General features: G+C 44.2%; 1 protein-coding gene across 2 annotated transcripts in view; it reads left to right on the forward strand.

The window, feature by feature from the left end:
• The window catches only part of LOC111862881, a 79,062-nt gene that overhangs the window by 22,562 nt on the left and 37,545 nt on the right, over positions 1–18,955 (forward strand). For both annotated transcript variants that reach the window (XM_023848660.2, XM_023848662.2), the window contains exon 2: positions 16,610–16,663. In XM_023848660.2, coding sequence (XP_023704428.1) covers positions 16,610–16,663 — 54 coding nt within the window. The remainder of the gene's footprint in view (positions 1–16,609; positions 16,664–18,955) is intronic.

Consider the following 18,955-nt stretch of genomic DNA (forward strand, 5'->3'; position numbering starts at 1 on the left):
TTCACATTAAACTTGTTAACTTCTCTATTTTATAAAAAGAGGGTAGTTAACGTATAATTCGTAAATGTTCCGAAATACTTTGTTGAGAAACCGAGCAAGTTCGCTGAAGCCGTAATGCTCCTCACTTGTACTCGGAAAGTGCCAGATTCGAATCTTGGCGAGGAAACCGACTGTCCTGATGATGGTTTCCACTAGATATGCAGGCAAATCTCGCGACAGTGTCTCAAAGTATGCCACGACCACTTCTTTCCATTGTCCAGTGCAATCCAATCACTCGACGCCATATGTTCCTACTCATTGACGGCAGCACTACAGGCAGATAGACTTTGCAGAGTGCTATCTTCTGGGATATAACGCCATGTAGTGCAACAGACGTTTCGGAGAAACATGTTTCCTCCATCTTCAGGGTGGAAGAACAGGGAAAGAAAGAAACCGGTGTTAAGTATGTAGCAAGGACAGAAAACTTTGTTGATTGAACTAATCTTCTCCGCACTTGAATCCTGTCATGCTAGTAATGACTAACAGACCGCTGATGTAACCCACACAGCTGCTGGAGCAAGATATGGCGTCACGGGAAACCAGCACACCTACACACACATCTGCGAAGTTTAGGACTCTGCAAGATGCAAAACACTTTTCATTCGCTGTTACTTCGAAACCGATGCAGAATTTGTTGCACGCATGTCGGTGCGGAAAGGTTCATTGCTTTTGTAAATGTCTTCCTATATGTGGCTGAAAGTGTGGCCAGCCCTGGCTAGATGATAAACTCTGTTTAGGTTAATCACATCATTTCCAAATTACTGAATACTTTTTATTCAACATGTGCACGAATCAGTGTCCGATATGAAGAGAATGCAATTACGCAGACTTGTAGAATGTAGCCTGTGAAGGGACCCTGTCATTTCCCCGAGCTGCCTTCATATTGTGGGCCACACACAGATGCAGACGAAGCACAAAAAATTTTAAAAAAGGGAACACAGTTTTAATGTTTGATTACCGGAGACTTGGCAAAGGACGACCTCAACTGTGTTCCGTCAAAACAGCCCGATTTCAAATTCCTACAGCACAGTGTGGTCTGCCAGCAAAACAGCTCTCATGTCACTCTCTTCTCTTGTCAGTTACAGCAAAATTTTTAACTCTGAGTGTGGGGTAGGTCTTCCTGATGCAAAGACGCCTTTCCCTAGACCCTACGCATGACGTACAAATTCAGAAGTTTAAACATGGCTGCCGATGCAGCAGAACATACAGAACATGAGGACCGTACCGTAAAGTCCTGATCATGTAACTAGCTGTAACGGCATGTGTAACAGCAGTTCTCTCATTTGCAGGGTGTCCGAGCAACATTGTTGTGCTCATGTCAGAGAAAACTGCATGTTAGAATGATAAGATTTAAGAGCGAATCATTCTGAGGTTACCGAAAGAAAGCTAAAGAAGTTCTCGAATCGAACAAATTGGGACTTCATAAGGAATGAGAAATTAGTGGAAATAAGGAAATATGAAACTATGAACCCTGTTAAAACATGGATGATTCCTTTGGCCAAATGCTAGAACACGCTGATATTATAAGGGCTGTTCGAAAAGTAACCGCCTCTGAGCTGTTAACAAAACAATTAAATAGAAACAAAATGATATTATGACACGACGCCTGAAAGCCGCAATATGAGCATCTGCTGGGCGGGGCTTCGCTGGACACGTTCCCATGGCAACGTGGTCACGGTAGCCAAGCGATCTAAGGCATGTACTATTTTCGCTTGCTCGGAAGCCGGGATCGTGGGTTCGAATCGCACACAAAGCATGGATGTTTTGTATGTGTATGCGTATATTCTCTGTTTGTGTTGTCCTGTGTTTAGGTAGAGACCTTCCGACGAGGTGATCACTCGTCCAGGAAGTTCTACCGTCTGTGGAAAAATGTTCATGAAACTGAAAATCAGAGTTCAGGGCCCAAAGGGGCTGTAGAGCCAGTGGAAAAAAATCACTACAGCAGATGGCCGACCGACCACTTCATTTTTCATCATGAATATTTGCTCGCCCATTTTTTATCATTCTACACTATTCTCCTAGAGTTCCTTCCCTCATTATATTTTGACTGTAAACCACCGCGCGTAATTCAAGATGGATTTCCGCAGCACTCATGCTTTTGTTGTGAAGAAAGCGGACAACAGAGGGGATTTCGCATCTGGCGGGATTATCAATCGCAGGACGCATCATAGCTCACACTGTAGAGACAAGAACAAACACTAGGTGACCAGTTATATGATGGTTTACAAGGCGATGAGTCATGTGACGCCACCTCGCATGCGCGAGCTCTGCCCCGCTGCTACATTAGTTGCCTAAAATAAACGGAGGTTACTTTCCGAATAACGCTCGAGTAACTGAAGTTCCATTAAGATTATTGAGAACTGTCAAAAATATTTCTGTTGTTGAGAAATGAATCCCGAATATGGTTGTATGTACGTATATATATTTATACTTCCTTTCGAGTTTAATATCCCGCAGTGACATTAATTTGAGGCTTATATACATATATAATCACCCGCCAGTTGCACTGTAAGATTGTGAGCGGTTAGTGCAATGTGGTTCGCACCAGTCTTTGAGCCGTAAAGTCAGAGAATTGTGTTTAGGAGCCTGAGTGAGGCTACAGACGCTGTTTCTTGTTTATTTGCGTTCATCACAAACAGCAACATCCGGTGCCTTCTGCAACAAAATGGACATTGTTTGGGACTGTGGAGAATTAATCATATTCACGGCCAACAGCAACATCTGCTTGAAGTCCGGAGCAAGAAATATCTCAACCAAAGTTTAAAAACAATCCGTCATGTAAGCACATGAAGAACGTATGGACCATACTCGTACAATTGTAGAAACAGATAGTCCAACTCATATGTCACTGTCACCAATCCGTGAAGCCCAGAGGTCAAGAACCGAATTATCTGCTTGGCATATCGGAGGATCTCAACAAGGGCGCGGTTGTGACACACACGCACTGACCGGTTTTCGCATTAATTGATGACGAATTGTGAACTGCATGAGTTATGCAGCACCACACGGAATGAATTCAAACGACGAATTTGAAAGATGTAGAAGGAATCTGTATGGATTTATTCGAATACATCAGCGCAGCATCTGATGTGAGGGACTGGGGAAAACTACGAACCCAGACAGCGGTCTCCGAACCGAGATCGAGCACAGGATCTAGCGAATACGAAGAACTAGCAGAATTACTTTTTCTCGCGATTTGGGAGCTTTCTTTTTCAGTGTCAAAATGTGCCGTAGGCAGGAATTTATCGAAACGAAGGAAATGTAGTGTTTCTTGATCATTCGTGTCTGGGCATCACATGCGTGGTTCTTCAGTAACAATACAAAGAAACTGACAGAGATTTCGCTATCTTCGGCATTAAAACTAAACTGGATCATCTGTTGGTAACTAAGTCAATGGAGCTGAGCCCTTTCTTGACAAGCCGCCAGTTGTGCAGCTACTCAATTTCCCAAAGATTCAAAGAACTCGAAGATTCATTACCGTGTTCACTATGCCACAGGCACTTTAAAGGTAACTCGGAGAACCAATTAATTATTGCACCCACGATTTTGGCCAAGAAAGTGTGATGATATGTTGTGATGGAAATGCACGAAAGGAGTGTTTCCTTAGGAACTAAATATACATCGTGGCTACGACATTTTGTGACAGTGATAAAGAAAACTTGTTTTCGCCCACTCGAACACTGGAATCGTGGGTTCTAATCCCACTCAATAAATGGATGTCTGTTTGCTTTTATTCTGTGTTTGTGTTAGTTAGAGGCCTTGCGACTCGGAGGAGTCCTACAGACCGTCTTAGATTAAGAAACTGCAGTGAAACGACGCGTTTCACGGATACCCTCTGCTCCAAGTGGGAGCAACACAAGAGTGCGTACTGCTCAATGGGAATGCTCGGTTTGAAATCAGATGTAATACGGCGGTACGGTGAGATGCGGAAGGGAAGGTGTGGGACCTTCCGGTTAGAGCGAGGTCATTGGCTGTACGATGCAGCAAGTTCCCAAACCGATCGTGCTGTTGGCCAGCCAGCAGCATGAGACGAGACGAAGCAATTGTGTCTGGCCTTTGTCCAAATACGTGGACAGCAACAGCCGACAAAGTATCAAGTTACCGCATCTGAGCTCTTCACTAACAGAGGCTGATGCATATGGAATCAGATTCGCATGCGTTCAAAGTGAGATTACCGGAAGTCCGAGATATAGAGACTTTGCGAAGGCCTACACTTCCTTAATCTTCGGCTGCAAAATCGGCAGTTGGAACTATCAACGTACAAACGCGTTTGTAATCTGCCTGTCCATATGCGCTTCTTCACAATTTCATAGGCTGTTGCAATGAAATTAAGAAAAAACATTTGAAGCCGTTATCGTTGTTTTCTACTTAACATAACGACAATCTTAACTCAGATAACAGTGGCCGCGCGGTGTAAAGTTTGAAATATCTTCACGCCCTCAAACACTGGGATCGTGTGTTCGAATCCCACTCGAGGCATGATTTTTGTCCATGTTTCTTCTGTTTTTATGTTGCTCTATAGAGGTAGCGGCCTTGCGACAGGGCTTATCACCCGTCCAAGGAGTCTTACCGACTGTCTGCAAGATCCATAGTTCCAGGTTAATTCTGATGGGAAACAGGCCAGAGGACCTAATATGAAAGGTAGAAAAAGAAGAAGAATAAAAGGAAGAATCTTAACAAAATTTAATAGAACTATTTCTCCTTTTCTGCCATTGGTTCTCTCCGACGGCCCTACAGACAACGGTCGCGCTGTGATTTGCTGCCTCTCTGTAACTGTCTGGTCTAGCTCTTTGGGCGCGGTCCTACCCCATCCTTCTGTCAGATAGGACGCTTCACACAACTGAACCTAACAGACGGACTTGACACTTAAAATTTGGTTGTGGGCACAAAGAAGGGCTTGACCCCCAAGATGAACCAACTGACTTCAACTTGACGTGTCGCTTACGGCTGGTTCCTTGCTTGGCTTATTCTTCGACCCTGAAGATGGAGGCGATATGTTACCCCGAAACGTCAAGTGAACTTCCATCAGAAGTCCAGAATAACGTACTGTGCTTAATAACCCCAAATACTTCAAGCAGAAGAAATGTCCCGGTCCTAGAGTTTCATGTTGCCGATATGTTGAAATTCGCAGATTTAAAGAAAAACAGGCCATCGCCGCATCTGCTAGTTCCACGAAATCCGGCCCGTTTATGCGAAAGTTGAGGCTAACCTAGAACGTAAACTCTCAAACTTTCAAGCACCTGCACTGGTCAGCAGAAGACAACGAACCTCATTCACCACAATCGGCCGAGCTGCAGGGATGTGGAAGGAAGCGGTCACTGTCGCTTTGGAAATGTCGGTGCTCGCCAGTGGGTCTCCTGAATGAGACATTGTTTCTAACAACTCCAAATCACTGGGCAGATAATACCGTGAAGCCGGCTGGATAGCTGGAAATACCCAGTGCACTGTTGCCGCAGTGGAAAATACAGTGCAAGAGCTATCAATTCTCAGATGAGACCACAATAATATAAAAAGTCGTAAATGACCTGATATAACGTTTTACAAAGTTTCGTTCCAAACATGGCATTTGTAATCCCACGGAAGATAGCCCTTCTTGGGAAGCGGATGGTTTCTGAGATAGTCAAGACGCCCACCGCCCTTAATGGAACTCGAAAGTTAACTACCGTGTTTCAAGATCCCTGTCCCTGTCAAAAATCTCCCATTCTGTATCCTTAATGTCCATTTCCCTTTCTTGCCTATGCCAACTTCAGGTATGCCGACTCTAATTCTGTATCCACTGTCGTGCCGCACATGCGCCGTGTATGTCCTTTCCATCTCATTTTCTTAACACGGTCGTTCTAATAATGTTTAGTGAAGAGTATAAATTACGAAATTCAGTACTCGGTATTGTCCAGCCTCTTGGTGCTTCATCCACACACCCTCAGCGCCCTCTACTCCAGCACCAACAACTTCACGCTCATACGAAAACCGGGAAAACGGCAGTTTCGTGCGCATTTCACTCTTCGTATCTTTAGATTTCGTTTCTTCACGCCCTAATAAAATGCAGAGCCAATGCGGACAGTGGCTGAACTCTGATACAGTATATCCTAGAAAGTCTGCCTTCGAAGATTATGTAGGACTGAATGCAGGGCGATTAATGAAGAAAAAGAAGAAGGAAACTTGTGCCATTATGTGTGTGTGTTCTTTCTATCGACTTTTGGAGCAGTTGAATCGTCACGAACTTTGGTATGAGCTTTACTGATGAGCACCCCAACGTCATACTTCTTAATTTTGTAATAATACGGAGATCACACGACCTTCAGACGTGGCAGTGACACTGCTGCATCCTAATATGGTGTTCACAGTGGCCTGCCGCGCGGTCTAAGCATGAACCGTCTTCGCTCGCTCGAACACTGGGACCTCGGGTTCGAATCCGACTCGAGGCATGGATGTTTGTGTGCGCTAATTCTGTGTGTAGGTAGCGGCCTTGCGACGGGCTCATCCCCGTCCTAGGAAGCCCTACCGACTGTGTATAGGGTTAAGAACCTGAAAAAGCAGCCAAGGTCCGAAGAGCTGTAGAGTCATAGAGAGAACATGATGTATATATAGTAATAGATCTTGGGAAAGAATTTGATATTCTTTCTAATCATATTTTTTTGTAAAATGTAGAATGGTAATACGGCAACCATGTGAAGCCGTTTTTAAGTTTCGGTTCAATTAACGAGTGGCGCTTACTTGCATGATCCTTGGCTGTGGGATTTCTGTAAGAACCTTGGCCTCCTTTACGGCAGATGGTCGTTCTTCTTTCGTCTAGTGTCAATCTCAGGCTTCTTAGCGTAAATTTTCCGAGGTATTGTTGTTAGTGTGACGCCCAGCCCCCAACCTGGAGGACAGGCGCCACCTTTCGTCCCGCCCTTCCTCCTCTGGCATATCCAGTGTGCGTACACCCCCACTAGCATAGCTCCCGAGTGATAAAGGACAACCCTCCAAATTATCACGTGCGAAATGTCTAACTCTTCTCCCAGTTGTCTCGTGTCGACATGGCCTGGAACGCGCTATGCAGACCAGGTGCCCGGAGGTCTCTCTCTCGTCCCAAGTCCACAGGAACCGGTTTAAATATTCCAGACATCTCTGAACGGGTGCGGCGGTCCATGATTAGACGTGTCGAGGCGTGCACTGAATCCCATGGAGGTCATATTGAGCCCTTATTGTAAACGTGCTCTTTCAGCTACAGCTCACAAATGAAATGTTATTATGGACAATATTTCTTGTTTTGGCACGTGGGACTGGTGCCCAAAATTTGTCAGCATCTTTCAGTTACAATCTGTATAGTGTCAGCTGCTGACAACTACACGATATTAACGCTAGTCAGTTTCTGTCACTATCGGGGAAACCCATGATTTTCGCGCCGCTGCTAGCAAATGGGAGAAATCCGAACTATTTTCTGCCATTGCTGATACGGGCAGAGCAGTAGCGATAGGATGGACAAGAAAACGAGATAAGAAAAGAATACGAGGCAGAATACTTACCCCGCCTGTCTCACCCTCCTTCACTTCATCATTCTAAGAGTATTTGGCTAGGAATACAAACTCTAAGGTTTCTAATTCCTCATTTTCTAGCTTTCTTTCACTCGTAATTAGATTCATGATTCCATTTAGGTCTGCCTGTGTGCTTAAGCCTGTGTCTTTATGGCTCTACAGTCCTTTGGACCTTCGCCACTTCTTCGGTTTCTTGATCCTGTACACAAACGGTAGGACTCCTTGGACGGGAGATCAGCCCGCCCACACAGATATCCACGCTCCGAGTGGGATTGGAACCCACGATCCCAGAGTTCGAGCGAGCCTTAGACAGCGCGGCCGAGAACACGTAAAGAAAAGTTCCGAACCAAAAGTGCGAGGCGAGATGTGGAAGCGCCACATTCCAGTTATATGGGACCTCCCAATCATAGCAGGAAATGAGTTAAGTGATGAGTAGGAAACTGACCAATCTCTGGAAGTGCTCTGAACGTTTGAAAGTTCCTGAAGTCGTGTTCAAATGTCACGCTTGGAAGCGGGCGGGATCACGCCTGTCGTGACTGCAAGGATGTACAAGCTCGTGAATACTGAGCATGCGTACGGCGGACTCATAACCTGACCTGACGGCTCACAGTGACGTCAGCTCCTGTACTCCGGCTTTGGAACACAGCGCCACTGCGTCACAGCTGATTGGCATGACCACAAACTATTCTCACGTGTTCTAGTGACTATAGATGCGGTTTGGATTGGTGAATGGATTTTATACAATCAACTCGTGCTTACAATCAATACAGCGCTGATTCACACAATTTACAGTTCACCATTTATTTTTATTATTATTATTATTATTATTAAAAGTCACCCGACCTTTCGGAGGAACATGTCGCCTCCATCTTTAGAGACGAAAAATACGCCGAGCAATAAGCCAGCAAAGTCAGCATCTGCACATACACGTATAGCTGAGGTGGGAGAGATAAGTAATATATTGTGACATGATTACGGAAGTGAATGGGCTGGAAGAACCATTAAAAAAAGAATTATAACGTGCGGATGACAGATTGACAGCCTCCTCTAGATGCGTTCGCTTTGTACGCTCGGTGTAAAGTTCGTAAGAAGTAATTCATACAAACAGCGAGGTCAGTGACTCCATGCTGCGTTACAAACGGGCACACTTCTTTGACGCATAAGTATTTGCCAGTAAGCCAGTAATTACCATGGCACTGATCAGAATCGTCTGGCGGTCAAGAGAACAACGCCTTTGGTCTGGGACGAGCTGGGGGGGGGGCCTCCGAGCCTCAAGGCGAACAGCCGAAAATCGCTCAACTTGCTCTTACTACAACTATGTGTCGGACACTCAGGCCTTCATCATGAAACCTTATACATATGCCCTGTCTGCAGAGCGATTTCTGTAAACCAATGTATGCTACAAGACTGGCCGCTCCATAGCTCACCGGTTCTCGCCGCGAGGGCTCGTCTCCATCCCAGGATAGTCTCCGTGGCTCTGAGAAAGGTTTCCCTCCCGGTTACCATACCACCAATGGTCCAGTCTCTAGTCCTGGGTTGGTACAATGAGCCCGCTTGCAGCCTAAATTCTGAGAGACTCAGTCTCACCCCACTACAAGAATAAGAAGACTGATGTGGGAGTAACGGTTTCATGTTTCGCATTATTTCTCTGTTGTGTGTATCAAATAGGGACGGAGACCAAAGTACTCAAGGCTAAATGCTACTGTTTTCACTATACAACCTGAGGCAATAAAAGTACTTAATTTCACATTCAAAAAGTATAAGGTATTCACAATTCTCTTCGTTTTCTTTCAGTTATTTCGTCTGAAGAAGCGTCGGATGTTTTTACAATTATTTATTCAACTCAGTGTCGTCCGATTTCCTTCTGATTGGCTGAAAGAGCAACTGACTAACCACGTGCAATTATTCGAGGCCACAGTATAAATTCCTGTACCGAAAATAGAGTCTGTTTTTGTCTACAACCCCCGTCGTTTATAAATCCGAGAGTATTATGAGATATTGGCCATATTGATGCTGTCTTGGGCTGTTGGTGTTGTGTGGAAAGGGGCTCTTAGCCACATTTCGAGGCAAACTGCTGTCTCCACTCTAAGAGTAGAAAGCAAATTCGAGAATGAGCATGGTACGTAATGTAGGCCTATGGGAAAAACTGGTCGCACATCCGCTTCTACACGCCGCCATTACTCAACGGCAGCATCACCATTGGCAGTGAACAGCACAAAATCAATACCACATATTCACTCCAATATTTCATACTGTGCCAAGTTTGAACATAGTCTAAAGTCCCTTGAACTCCTGCATAGCGAAGGTGCGGAAGAACACATGGCTGATAAACTACGCCTGGACAAATGTGGCTGGTTTCAACTCTACGACAATCCTAAGCTTGTGTGGGTTTAAGATATTCGTAGAAACGCATGCGCAAGAACAATACGAGGAGCTTCCTCTGGGACCCATTTAAGTGCACGGGTATTCATGGGCTGGGGAAATTGTCTGGACCGGCCAAACCCGGTACCAGATGGATAACGTCGTATTCACAACAGAAGCAGGCAGACAGACAGACATGTCATGAGTGTGAATGTTGAGACAAGAAATGGCAGAAACTGAGGAGCAGAAATGAAAAATGAGGCAGCAAATTGTGTCTGGAGCGAGGGTGAGACTCGATACGCAACAGGAGCCCAGTCTTTGTAAGGAGAGACTGGACTACAGTGTCATCGTGTTGATACAGCGTGCGAACCAACTGATGGATTTCCGGAAACCAGCAACTTCTGCATCCTCCGCATTTGTACACATGTGGAGCAATAAAATTTAAATGCATTTATTGCAGCTTTCGTGTCTCAACATATTGATTGAAGTTTTCTTCTTCTGTCATATCAAATTGAGAATTTGAAGCTGCCAACATAAATTCTCCCAAGAACTTCTCATTATTATTATTATTATTATTATAATTATAATTATTATAAAAATTTGACGAAGCGTCTGTGAATAAAAACGTGCAGGATTAAATGTTTATTGACTAAAAGATATGCACCGAAGGTCCTAGAAACCACAGGGACTGAATATAAATGGATCTTGAAGAGTTTGTGTTTCTTCCATAACTTCTTGTGGCTACGTCAGTATGAATATAAGAAGAGCAATCAGATGTAGCGTGAAATGAAAACTGTACACGCGTGTACACTCACAAATACAACATTCAAGCTTACGTACGTATGTGCATACATAAATACACGCATACATACATACACACGCATACATACATACATTCCCTCCCTCCACCATTCAGCGAAGGAATAATTATTAATAATAAGCCTATTTTGTTCCGACATCAATGTCTCCACTTTGTACATATGCCGTAGGGTACATACGAGTACATGCAGACAGACAAGACGGATAAGCGGTAGTTTGCGACCCTCACAGTGGAAAATAAAGTCAGTTCATGTTCTATACGTGCGTTAATATCTCTGTCTTCTGTTTCCCTACTGGGCAGCTCTGTGACTGCAGAACTTCAGTTTCTGCAACAGGACGCAGCAACTTTGGCGGTATGTACCAGGTAGGATGAAGGACAGAGCAAGAAGAAGACGTTTCGTGAGGAAGCGACGATACGGCCGGTGCGGGATCCTGTGAACACGGTGCCGAACCTTCCGGTCACAGTAAATGGGGGGAACATCTTGACAATCTGAGCAGCTAGAGACTCCTCAAGAAAGGCCCTGCGCAACTGAACTTTTTTCCAATGGCCCTTCCAGCCCATTCAGGGCCCTGGCCTCTTATTCAATTCCGTAATCATTTTTCACAGACGGTGGGACACCCTGGACGAGAGATGAGCTCGTCGCAAGGCCTCTACGTAAACACAGGACAATACAAACACAGAATAAACATAGAAACACACACCAAATATCCATGCCTTCATTGGAATTGGAACCCATGATCCCAGCGTCCGAGCAAGCGAAGACAGTTCATGCGTTAGACCGCGCGGCTACTGTGACCGGCTGCAAAATTGAACTAGCCAAGTTTCACGCAGAGGGAAGAAGTATACGTAGTAACACTTAGTGCACCCTCTTGCGAACGTGAGATCTGCTCGAGGAATTTTATACCTGTAATCAGTTCTAGTTACGTTGCATTATGTAGAAATCCTACATATGGAGTTGCACAGGATGTCCTGAATGCACGCCAATGTTCCCTGATTCACTACGTAGGAGTCATAAATGTGAAGTGACCGCGGGGGGGAAGGGGAAGGAAAAGACGATCAACACTGAATCTTAAATACTTGTCATTTTTTGTCGTTATTTTTTCTTATAGTATCTTTGTTTGCCTCGTAGAAGAAGTGAGTCCCATTCTCCATCATTGTCCTATCGGGCTGCTGAATATTCATCCACTCGGGCGATACTCGGCCGGCCACCTGTCTCGAAGGCCTTCACAACCACCTGACTTGCCAGGCCAGACGTACTCAGCATTTTCATTACGGCCTACAGAATGAAACAAGAGACCTAACTTTGAACGGATCACCCGTTCTAATGCTCTCTGGCTCGAGGCGGAGCTGATGCCACACGTCAACATACTGTGAGCGTCACGTTCACTATGAGTCGTGTATTCAATTCGCCCACGACAATTCTAACTATCTGCACGGTTCTCAACTGGTCAACGAAATCCCCATATTTATGGAACCTGGAACTTCATGGCCCTACTCATAAAAGGCCGTTATTTGACTCCATTTTAGCTAGTTGAAACCATACCGTATCTTCCATAGCTACTTCTGTAGAATCGGCTTTGAATATCTCTTCCATTCAGGTTGTACGCATTTCCTGTTTCTTAATAAGTGCTTCTGGCCATCTCATCCTCCTCTATTTAATCTCTTTAGAAATGTTTATTGAAGAATAGAGATTATGTAATTTTCTCCGTCCCCGTGTTACGCCCCTTTCTCAGACTTAGTATTTCACCCAGCACTTTTTCCTCAAACATGTTCTTCCTTTGCAAATTTTAATATTTTACAATTTTAGACACGGCAATGGGAAATAAATAGAATATTGAACTCATGTATTACATTTAATTTAATGTTTTTTCAAGCTCGTTATGAACATGATTTTCATTTGTTACTGTCGTTCCAAGATACATGCAATTCGCGAATTTAAAACGAATTATTATTCCTCACACCACCTATTTTCCAGAGGATTAGAAGATGCATGCTGGGCTCTCAAAATATCTTACAAAACGAATTCTAACACTATTCGGAACTGTGTTTCTAGTACAAGAGAGCAATAAGTGAAACCATCAGTGTAGGGTGGCTATTGTTGGTACGTGCAGAAATTTACTTTTGCTTTCGATCACAGTTAATTATTTGCACGTTCCGGAAACCGGTAAATTTCGATCCGAAATCTGTTAAATCATACTTTTGGAAAATATGAAACTGGGTTTAGAATAGGCTGAAATTTGAAGTGACTGCTGCTGTTCAAGGCTGGACCGTCCCAGCACGCGATGACACGACAGACTGTTAGTGCAGCTACTCTGTCACATATCACCAGTCGCACTGGCTTTATGGCAACTCGAATCACTGAATGAGAAATCAACGTAGCAGTTCTCGTTCATTTATTTACAGCTTCTCGTTTCTTACGAAGCAAACTCCGAAGTACCTTACACAGCTCTGTGTTCTGCAGCAGATAATATATAAGGAACGAAGCTTCCAATATTGTACTAAACACATAAAAATAGCGTGAAATCAACAAACTGGTCACACCTCCACTAATCAACCAGTCCAGCTCGAATCTGTGGTTTTGTCTGCAGACGGCAAGCAGTAACAAATAACATTAGAAAAACAAACCTCTTCATCTAGTGTCAGACCCAAACTCACATCACAGTAATCCCAGAGGAAATGGACTCACCTACACACCGCTGGACAAGAAGTCTCTACTCGAGGACAACTATTCAAGAGTTTCTTCTAAGAAATCATGAAGGAAGTTGATACGTATCTTCAGCTGCAACCGATAGGCACTTGCATTTCAGTCACAACAAAACAGATTTTACGGACAATTAAACATCTGACTTCGAAACCTTCCCCTTAATGTCATTACATGTTTGACGAAAATCAGTACTGCTTTATTCTTATTTGTTTCCTTTCCAAAAGAAACGTAGGCGGATGCAAATATATGATTAGGAACACAACAGAACACGTACCCCGCCATTCCACAGGACAAATACCCAATCAGCATACAACACACCATGGGAGAAGAAACTGAATACACTTTATAAACAAATATATCCAGCACTATGGACACATCACGTTTAAACTAACTATACTGACTTCATAGAGCTGTGCCCTTCTTGAGTAGCCGCCAATTATGAAGCTACTCAAGAACTTCTCAGCATTTTTTGGAACCCGAAGGTTCATTGCCGTGTTCACATGAGCCTTCCACTAGTCTCTATCCTGAGCCAGTCCATATCACCCCATCCTATCTCTCTAAGAGCCATTTTAATATTGTCCACCCACCTACATCACATCTGATAAGCTATTAATGCGTTGCTTCAAATTATGTTATTATCAATCTGTATAGCGACTAGGCTACGAAGTGTACGATCGAAGTGTCTCGGTTCGATACCCGTCAAGAGCACATACACGTATGTTCTTCCTCTGCAAGGCGTCCAGAACGACTTTGGGTCCCGCCCAGTCTCCTAGACAATGAGCACAATGAGAGTCTAAATATGTCGGACATACTACTGCTGGCAAAGTAACAAAATGGGCCCAGAGGGCCGTGGCCAAGCTAGGCTGCTGTGTGTTCAGAACTGAGGACACACGGTTTGCGTCTAGCCGTCCTCACGTTGCATGGCCCGCAGTTAGGGAGGAGGTAGCGAGCATGAGCCTCATCATTGCGTCATCATCAACACCACACCCTCATCTCATCTGCTTCACTCAGCCGGTTTTAATAAGAATCGGGCAGTACAGTACGACACTACAAGCCAAAACCAACATGACAAACACATCTGCAGCAGGGCTGTCCAAACAGCTATCAAGACCGACAGAAGTTTACTTAACACATTAGTGTTCATGTTCACCACTACGTGTGACGTCACTTTCGCTTTTCTGTGCGTAGAATGCGAAAGTACGCTTGCATTCGGTCTGTCCGTCCTGTGAACGAATATGGTTAGCAGCTAAACACGTACAGCTAATTTGAATACGGACTATCTATCTATCTCTCCGTATCTCTATATCAATCTTTCTGCCTATATATCTACAGTCCTTGTTGGGTCTTAACCGCTTTTTCAGTTTCTTGATCTTTTACACAGTCGTCAGGACTCTATGGACGGGGATCAGCCCATCGCATTTAATACGGCAAAAAAGTTACAGCTATCCCTGTAACAGGCAGTGGAAGTCCATAGAGTTGTGAGATGTTGAGGTTCCCACATTTTCTAGACAATCGGCTAATAGATGGCGGCAAGGTTCTTAGCCCTACTCGCCGGCCGCCCTTTACCCCCAAGCATATTCCAAGAATATTCCCGGTACTCATTTCTGTTAGAGGCAGAGTCGACCCTAGGGCGATAATGCGGCTGGAAGGATTAGGTCAATTGAAAAAAATCCACCTCATCGGGACTTGAACCCACGACCTTCTGGTTTGTAGCATAGTGCCTCAACCAACTACGCTACCGCGTGCCCCCGCGTTTAATATGGACTGCTGTTCTGAATTACTAAAATATAAATGCCAGAAAAGTTGTTGGCAATATTGGCGGCATGCATAAGCAACTCCCTTCTTCACTGTACGAAACTCAGCATTACCAACCGTTGTATTTCTTGCTCTCATCCGTCACACCTCAGAATGGTGTGAGGTTTGCTGTCAGCAGCAAGTCCACCTGTGCCCGCGATTTTGAACGGGTTCAGTCTTCTGAGATATAACGCTATGTAGTCCGTTGAAAGTCAACCGAATAAACAAACCTCTGATGGCTGCCTGGTTTTTATAGTCTCTTGCTTGCCTGATTCTTTCGCCTTGAAAGTGGAAGCGACATATTCCTCCGAAACATAGGTTGATTTTTAAGATACTGCATGGCACTACATCCCAGAAGATATATAGCTCTTCATAATGACCTCTGCGAGAACCTCAGACCCCTCAGACATTTGTTCGCACGTTTACAAGGCTGAGAGTCCGCCTAACAGGTAAAAAAGGTAATGTTGTCCCTGTACTTAATTCATTAAGTATTATGCCATGAAGGCGTATGTGGCGTGAATGTATAGATCCACATTTTCTTGACCTCGGCACTAGCTGGAGGTGAGTGGTCAGCTTCACGGCCCGGCTGCTTTACCCCCGGGGGAAGAGCCCCCGGTGCCCATTGGATAGGGGGTTGGGTGGATCCCAGAGCCGGTCCGCACGAAGTGGAAAAGGGAAAATTCTTGATCCTACGGGGACTGGAACTCCGAACCCTTGCTCATCCATCCCGTAGCCAGACGCTATACCGATTACGCTACCCCGGCTCTCTCATATAACCTAATAATTGTAGTATTTACAAGAATGTTGCCACGTCAACTGATTTCCTATTGTTCATTAATATTTATAATAATATAGTTTAATTAAACAGAACATAAGAACATCTTAATCAGTTGAAGATCCAAAAAACATAAATTAATTTAAAATTTCACTGAAAATTTGACCATCTATCTATGGCTGTACAGCCCTTGTGGACATGGCAGCGTCTTCAGTTTCTTAATCGTACACACAGACGGTAGGACTCACTGGACGGGGGTCAGCCCATCGCAAGGCCGCTACCTACAGACATTCATGCCTCGAGTGGGATTCGAACCCACGAACCCCGTGTTCGAGCGGGCGAAGGCGGTCCATGCCTTAGACTGCACGGCCACTGTGATCGGCAAAGGGAACGCCAACAGCTCGTGGTCCCAAGCGGTCACCCATCCAAGTACTAACCATGCTCACTGTTGCTTAACTTCGGTGATCGGACGAGAACCGGTGTTTTTAAAATCTGACTAGCAATTCGAAAGATGTGCTTAAGCACAGACATTTAGATAGCAAAATAGATTAATGCATAAATGAAATCGTTTTAATAATGTGTGTAATTTTCTGTTTCAGATTTGGAGACTGAAAGCTCGCCCGCGCGGGAACTGCTGCAGTCGAATCACAGAAGTAAGAATAGACAGAACTTGCCTTCCCCTTGTGACCCATACAGAGAGCTGTAACAGTATCAAGCGTGCACTTAGCGTGACCTCTCAAGCAACTAAAGCCACTATAAACTCAACCTTTATAATAAACACACAGTACATTCACATGCAAGCATTTACCAATAGATGATGTTTAGGAGAGGGGCGGAGAGCAGTCCCGCGCATGCGTGTATTTCAAAGAAAGGAATCTCCACTGGTACACCTACATGATGGCTGTGAAGAAAACTTACGAAAGTATTGTCACGTGTATGTGTGTGACTATAGACGGTGTTTGGATTTAGGTTTGGATTTATTGATGACTTATACACACAACTCGGAACTACAAGCAATTACTCTGCTATTCCTGTTGTGTACACTCTGCAAATCACTAAATCACACTAAGACTCAGTCATTTTTTAGTATTCCCTATTCGTCGCTTAGTAACAGCTCTCAACAATGGAGATTCTTCAGTTTCTATGCTCAAGTCGTTGCCAGCTGGCTAGTGCTCCAACTGGCCTGGCTATACCAGCTCGGCATGGACCACACAAAAAAGTTGTTCTTCTGTTGTTGCATTTGTGTCCGTTGCCGCGGAAACGTGTTCACCGAGCCGTTGCCCAGAAACGGCCGTGGCGCGGGCCACAGGAAACACCATTATTCTATTGTTGCGTGCGTGCCTATTGCTGACGTTACCTAGCAACAGCCTCTGATTATAGAGTCACCGCATTGCAACGTGTCTATAAGCACAATATCTTTTCCTCCATTTAATCCACTGTGTTTGTAGGAAGTGGTCAAAATAATTCTTACGCGTTCTCTTGTTATTTGGTGTGTTTCTAAAGTGACAGGTGAGCTTATGGACTTGGCATGATCGTTTATCGATGTTAGTGACAGACGCCGTAGTCCAGATGTGTAATATTAGACTCTATATTTTCCAGTTGCTTTCCGACTTTCCTCGCAGATTATAGTCAAGCGTGAAGATTCAACACTGGGTAATATCGTACACCCGCAGCTGTACAAATAAGCACAGTCACCTCGTTGCGCGGAATTACTGCGCACTTAAAAAATTATCGTTTTTTTTTTGTTTTGTTTTTTGCATATTCCGAGAACAAACAAGAGAATACTGTCACGTGTTTCAGTAACTAAGACGCCGGTTTGGTTTGGTGAATGGGTTTATTGGATTTTCACCAGTCGTAACTCCGTCTTCAAGTAAAACCTACTCAGTTTGGTCCAGTCGATAGAGCTAGTCCCTGTCTCCGGAGACAAGGCCCTGAAGACGGAGACATAATCCAGTCTCCAAAACGTTCTGTTTCGAAAAAGACACAGGAAGGTGTTTTTAGATAAAACTGGACGATGGATAATGTCCAGAAACATAATTGTACTAATATGTCATCATCACAAACTTTTATTTCTTATATACATTTTCTTACTTACTGTCTTTACCCTAGGCCATTCTCTATATCAGTTTGCATGAAATGAGCAGTGCAGTCCGTTCTTCTGATGTGGCTCTCAAATGCCGAACCATTTATTATATTTCCAAAAAGTGTGAGAGGGAAGCTCTAATAAGAAATATCCTCAACAAAAAACGTGAACCTGGATTACACCGAACAACGGATTAGCATTTGTCTTAAAAAATAGGTGTCTGGTAAATTTTTGCTGGCCCTCGCCAGCAGAGTGATTCTTGGTTCCCAGTCCCACGGGACTCATGACCTTATTTTACTGTCTCCCTCTTCTTGAAAAGCTGAATGCGACTTTCTTATTGATACTACTGAATCATTAGAGTTACAGCTGCATCAGTTATTTCCTTGGAAGTTATCACCTCCATTCGTCATGTACGGAGAACCAAGAGAAGGCGGAAGTGACATACAAGCGTACAGTGAGCTATTCTGAATGCCACAATAGCACTGCAATATGCAAGCAACATCAGCGCATGCTCCTGCCATTGCTGCACTCGCCTGCAATGAACAGAGAGATGTACTTACAGAACTTTCCCGTCTGGCGGCCGATAGGAGCCGATCTTTTTTGTCAGTACATTCACTACATGGGCATTGTAAACTAACAATACTCTAATGTGACAATCAAGTTCCTTCCGTTAAATGTGACACTTTTTTAAGTTTTCCACCTCGTCACCACCTGCCTTACATGTTTCGGCTCACCACGGAGCCATCATCAGAGGCATTTATAGTAGAAAAAGAAATCACCAACACACAAAACTTCACTTTGTCCAAGATAGCCACGTTCCAGTTAATTAAAATAATTACAAATAGTTAAAATTACCCAGAGT

This window comes from Cryptotermes secundus, unplaced genomic scaffold (assembly GCF_002891405.2).
Source record: "Cryptotermes secundus unplaced genomic scaffold, Csec_1.0 scaffold528, whole genome shotgun sequence".
Lineage (NCBI taxonomy): Eukaryota > Metazoa > Arthropoda > Insecta > Blattodea > Kalotermitidae > Cryptotermes > Cryptotermes secundus.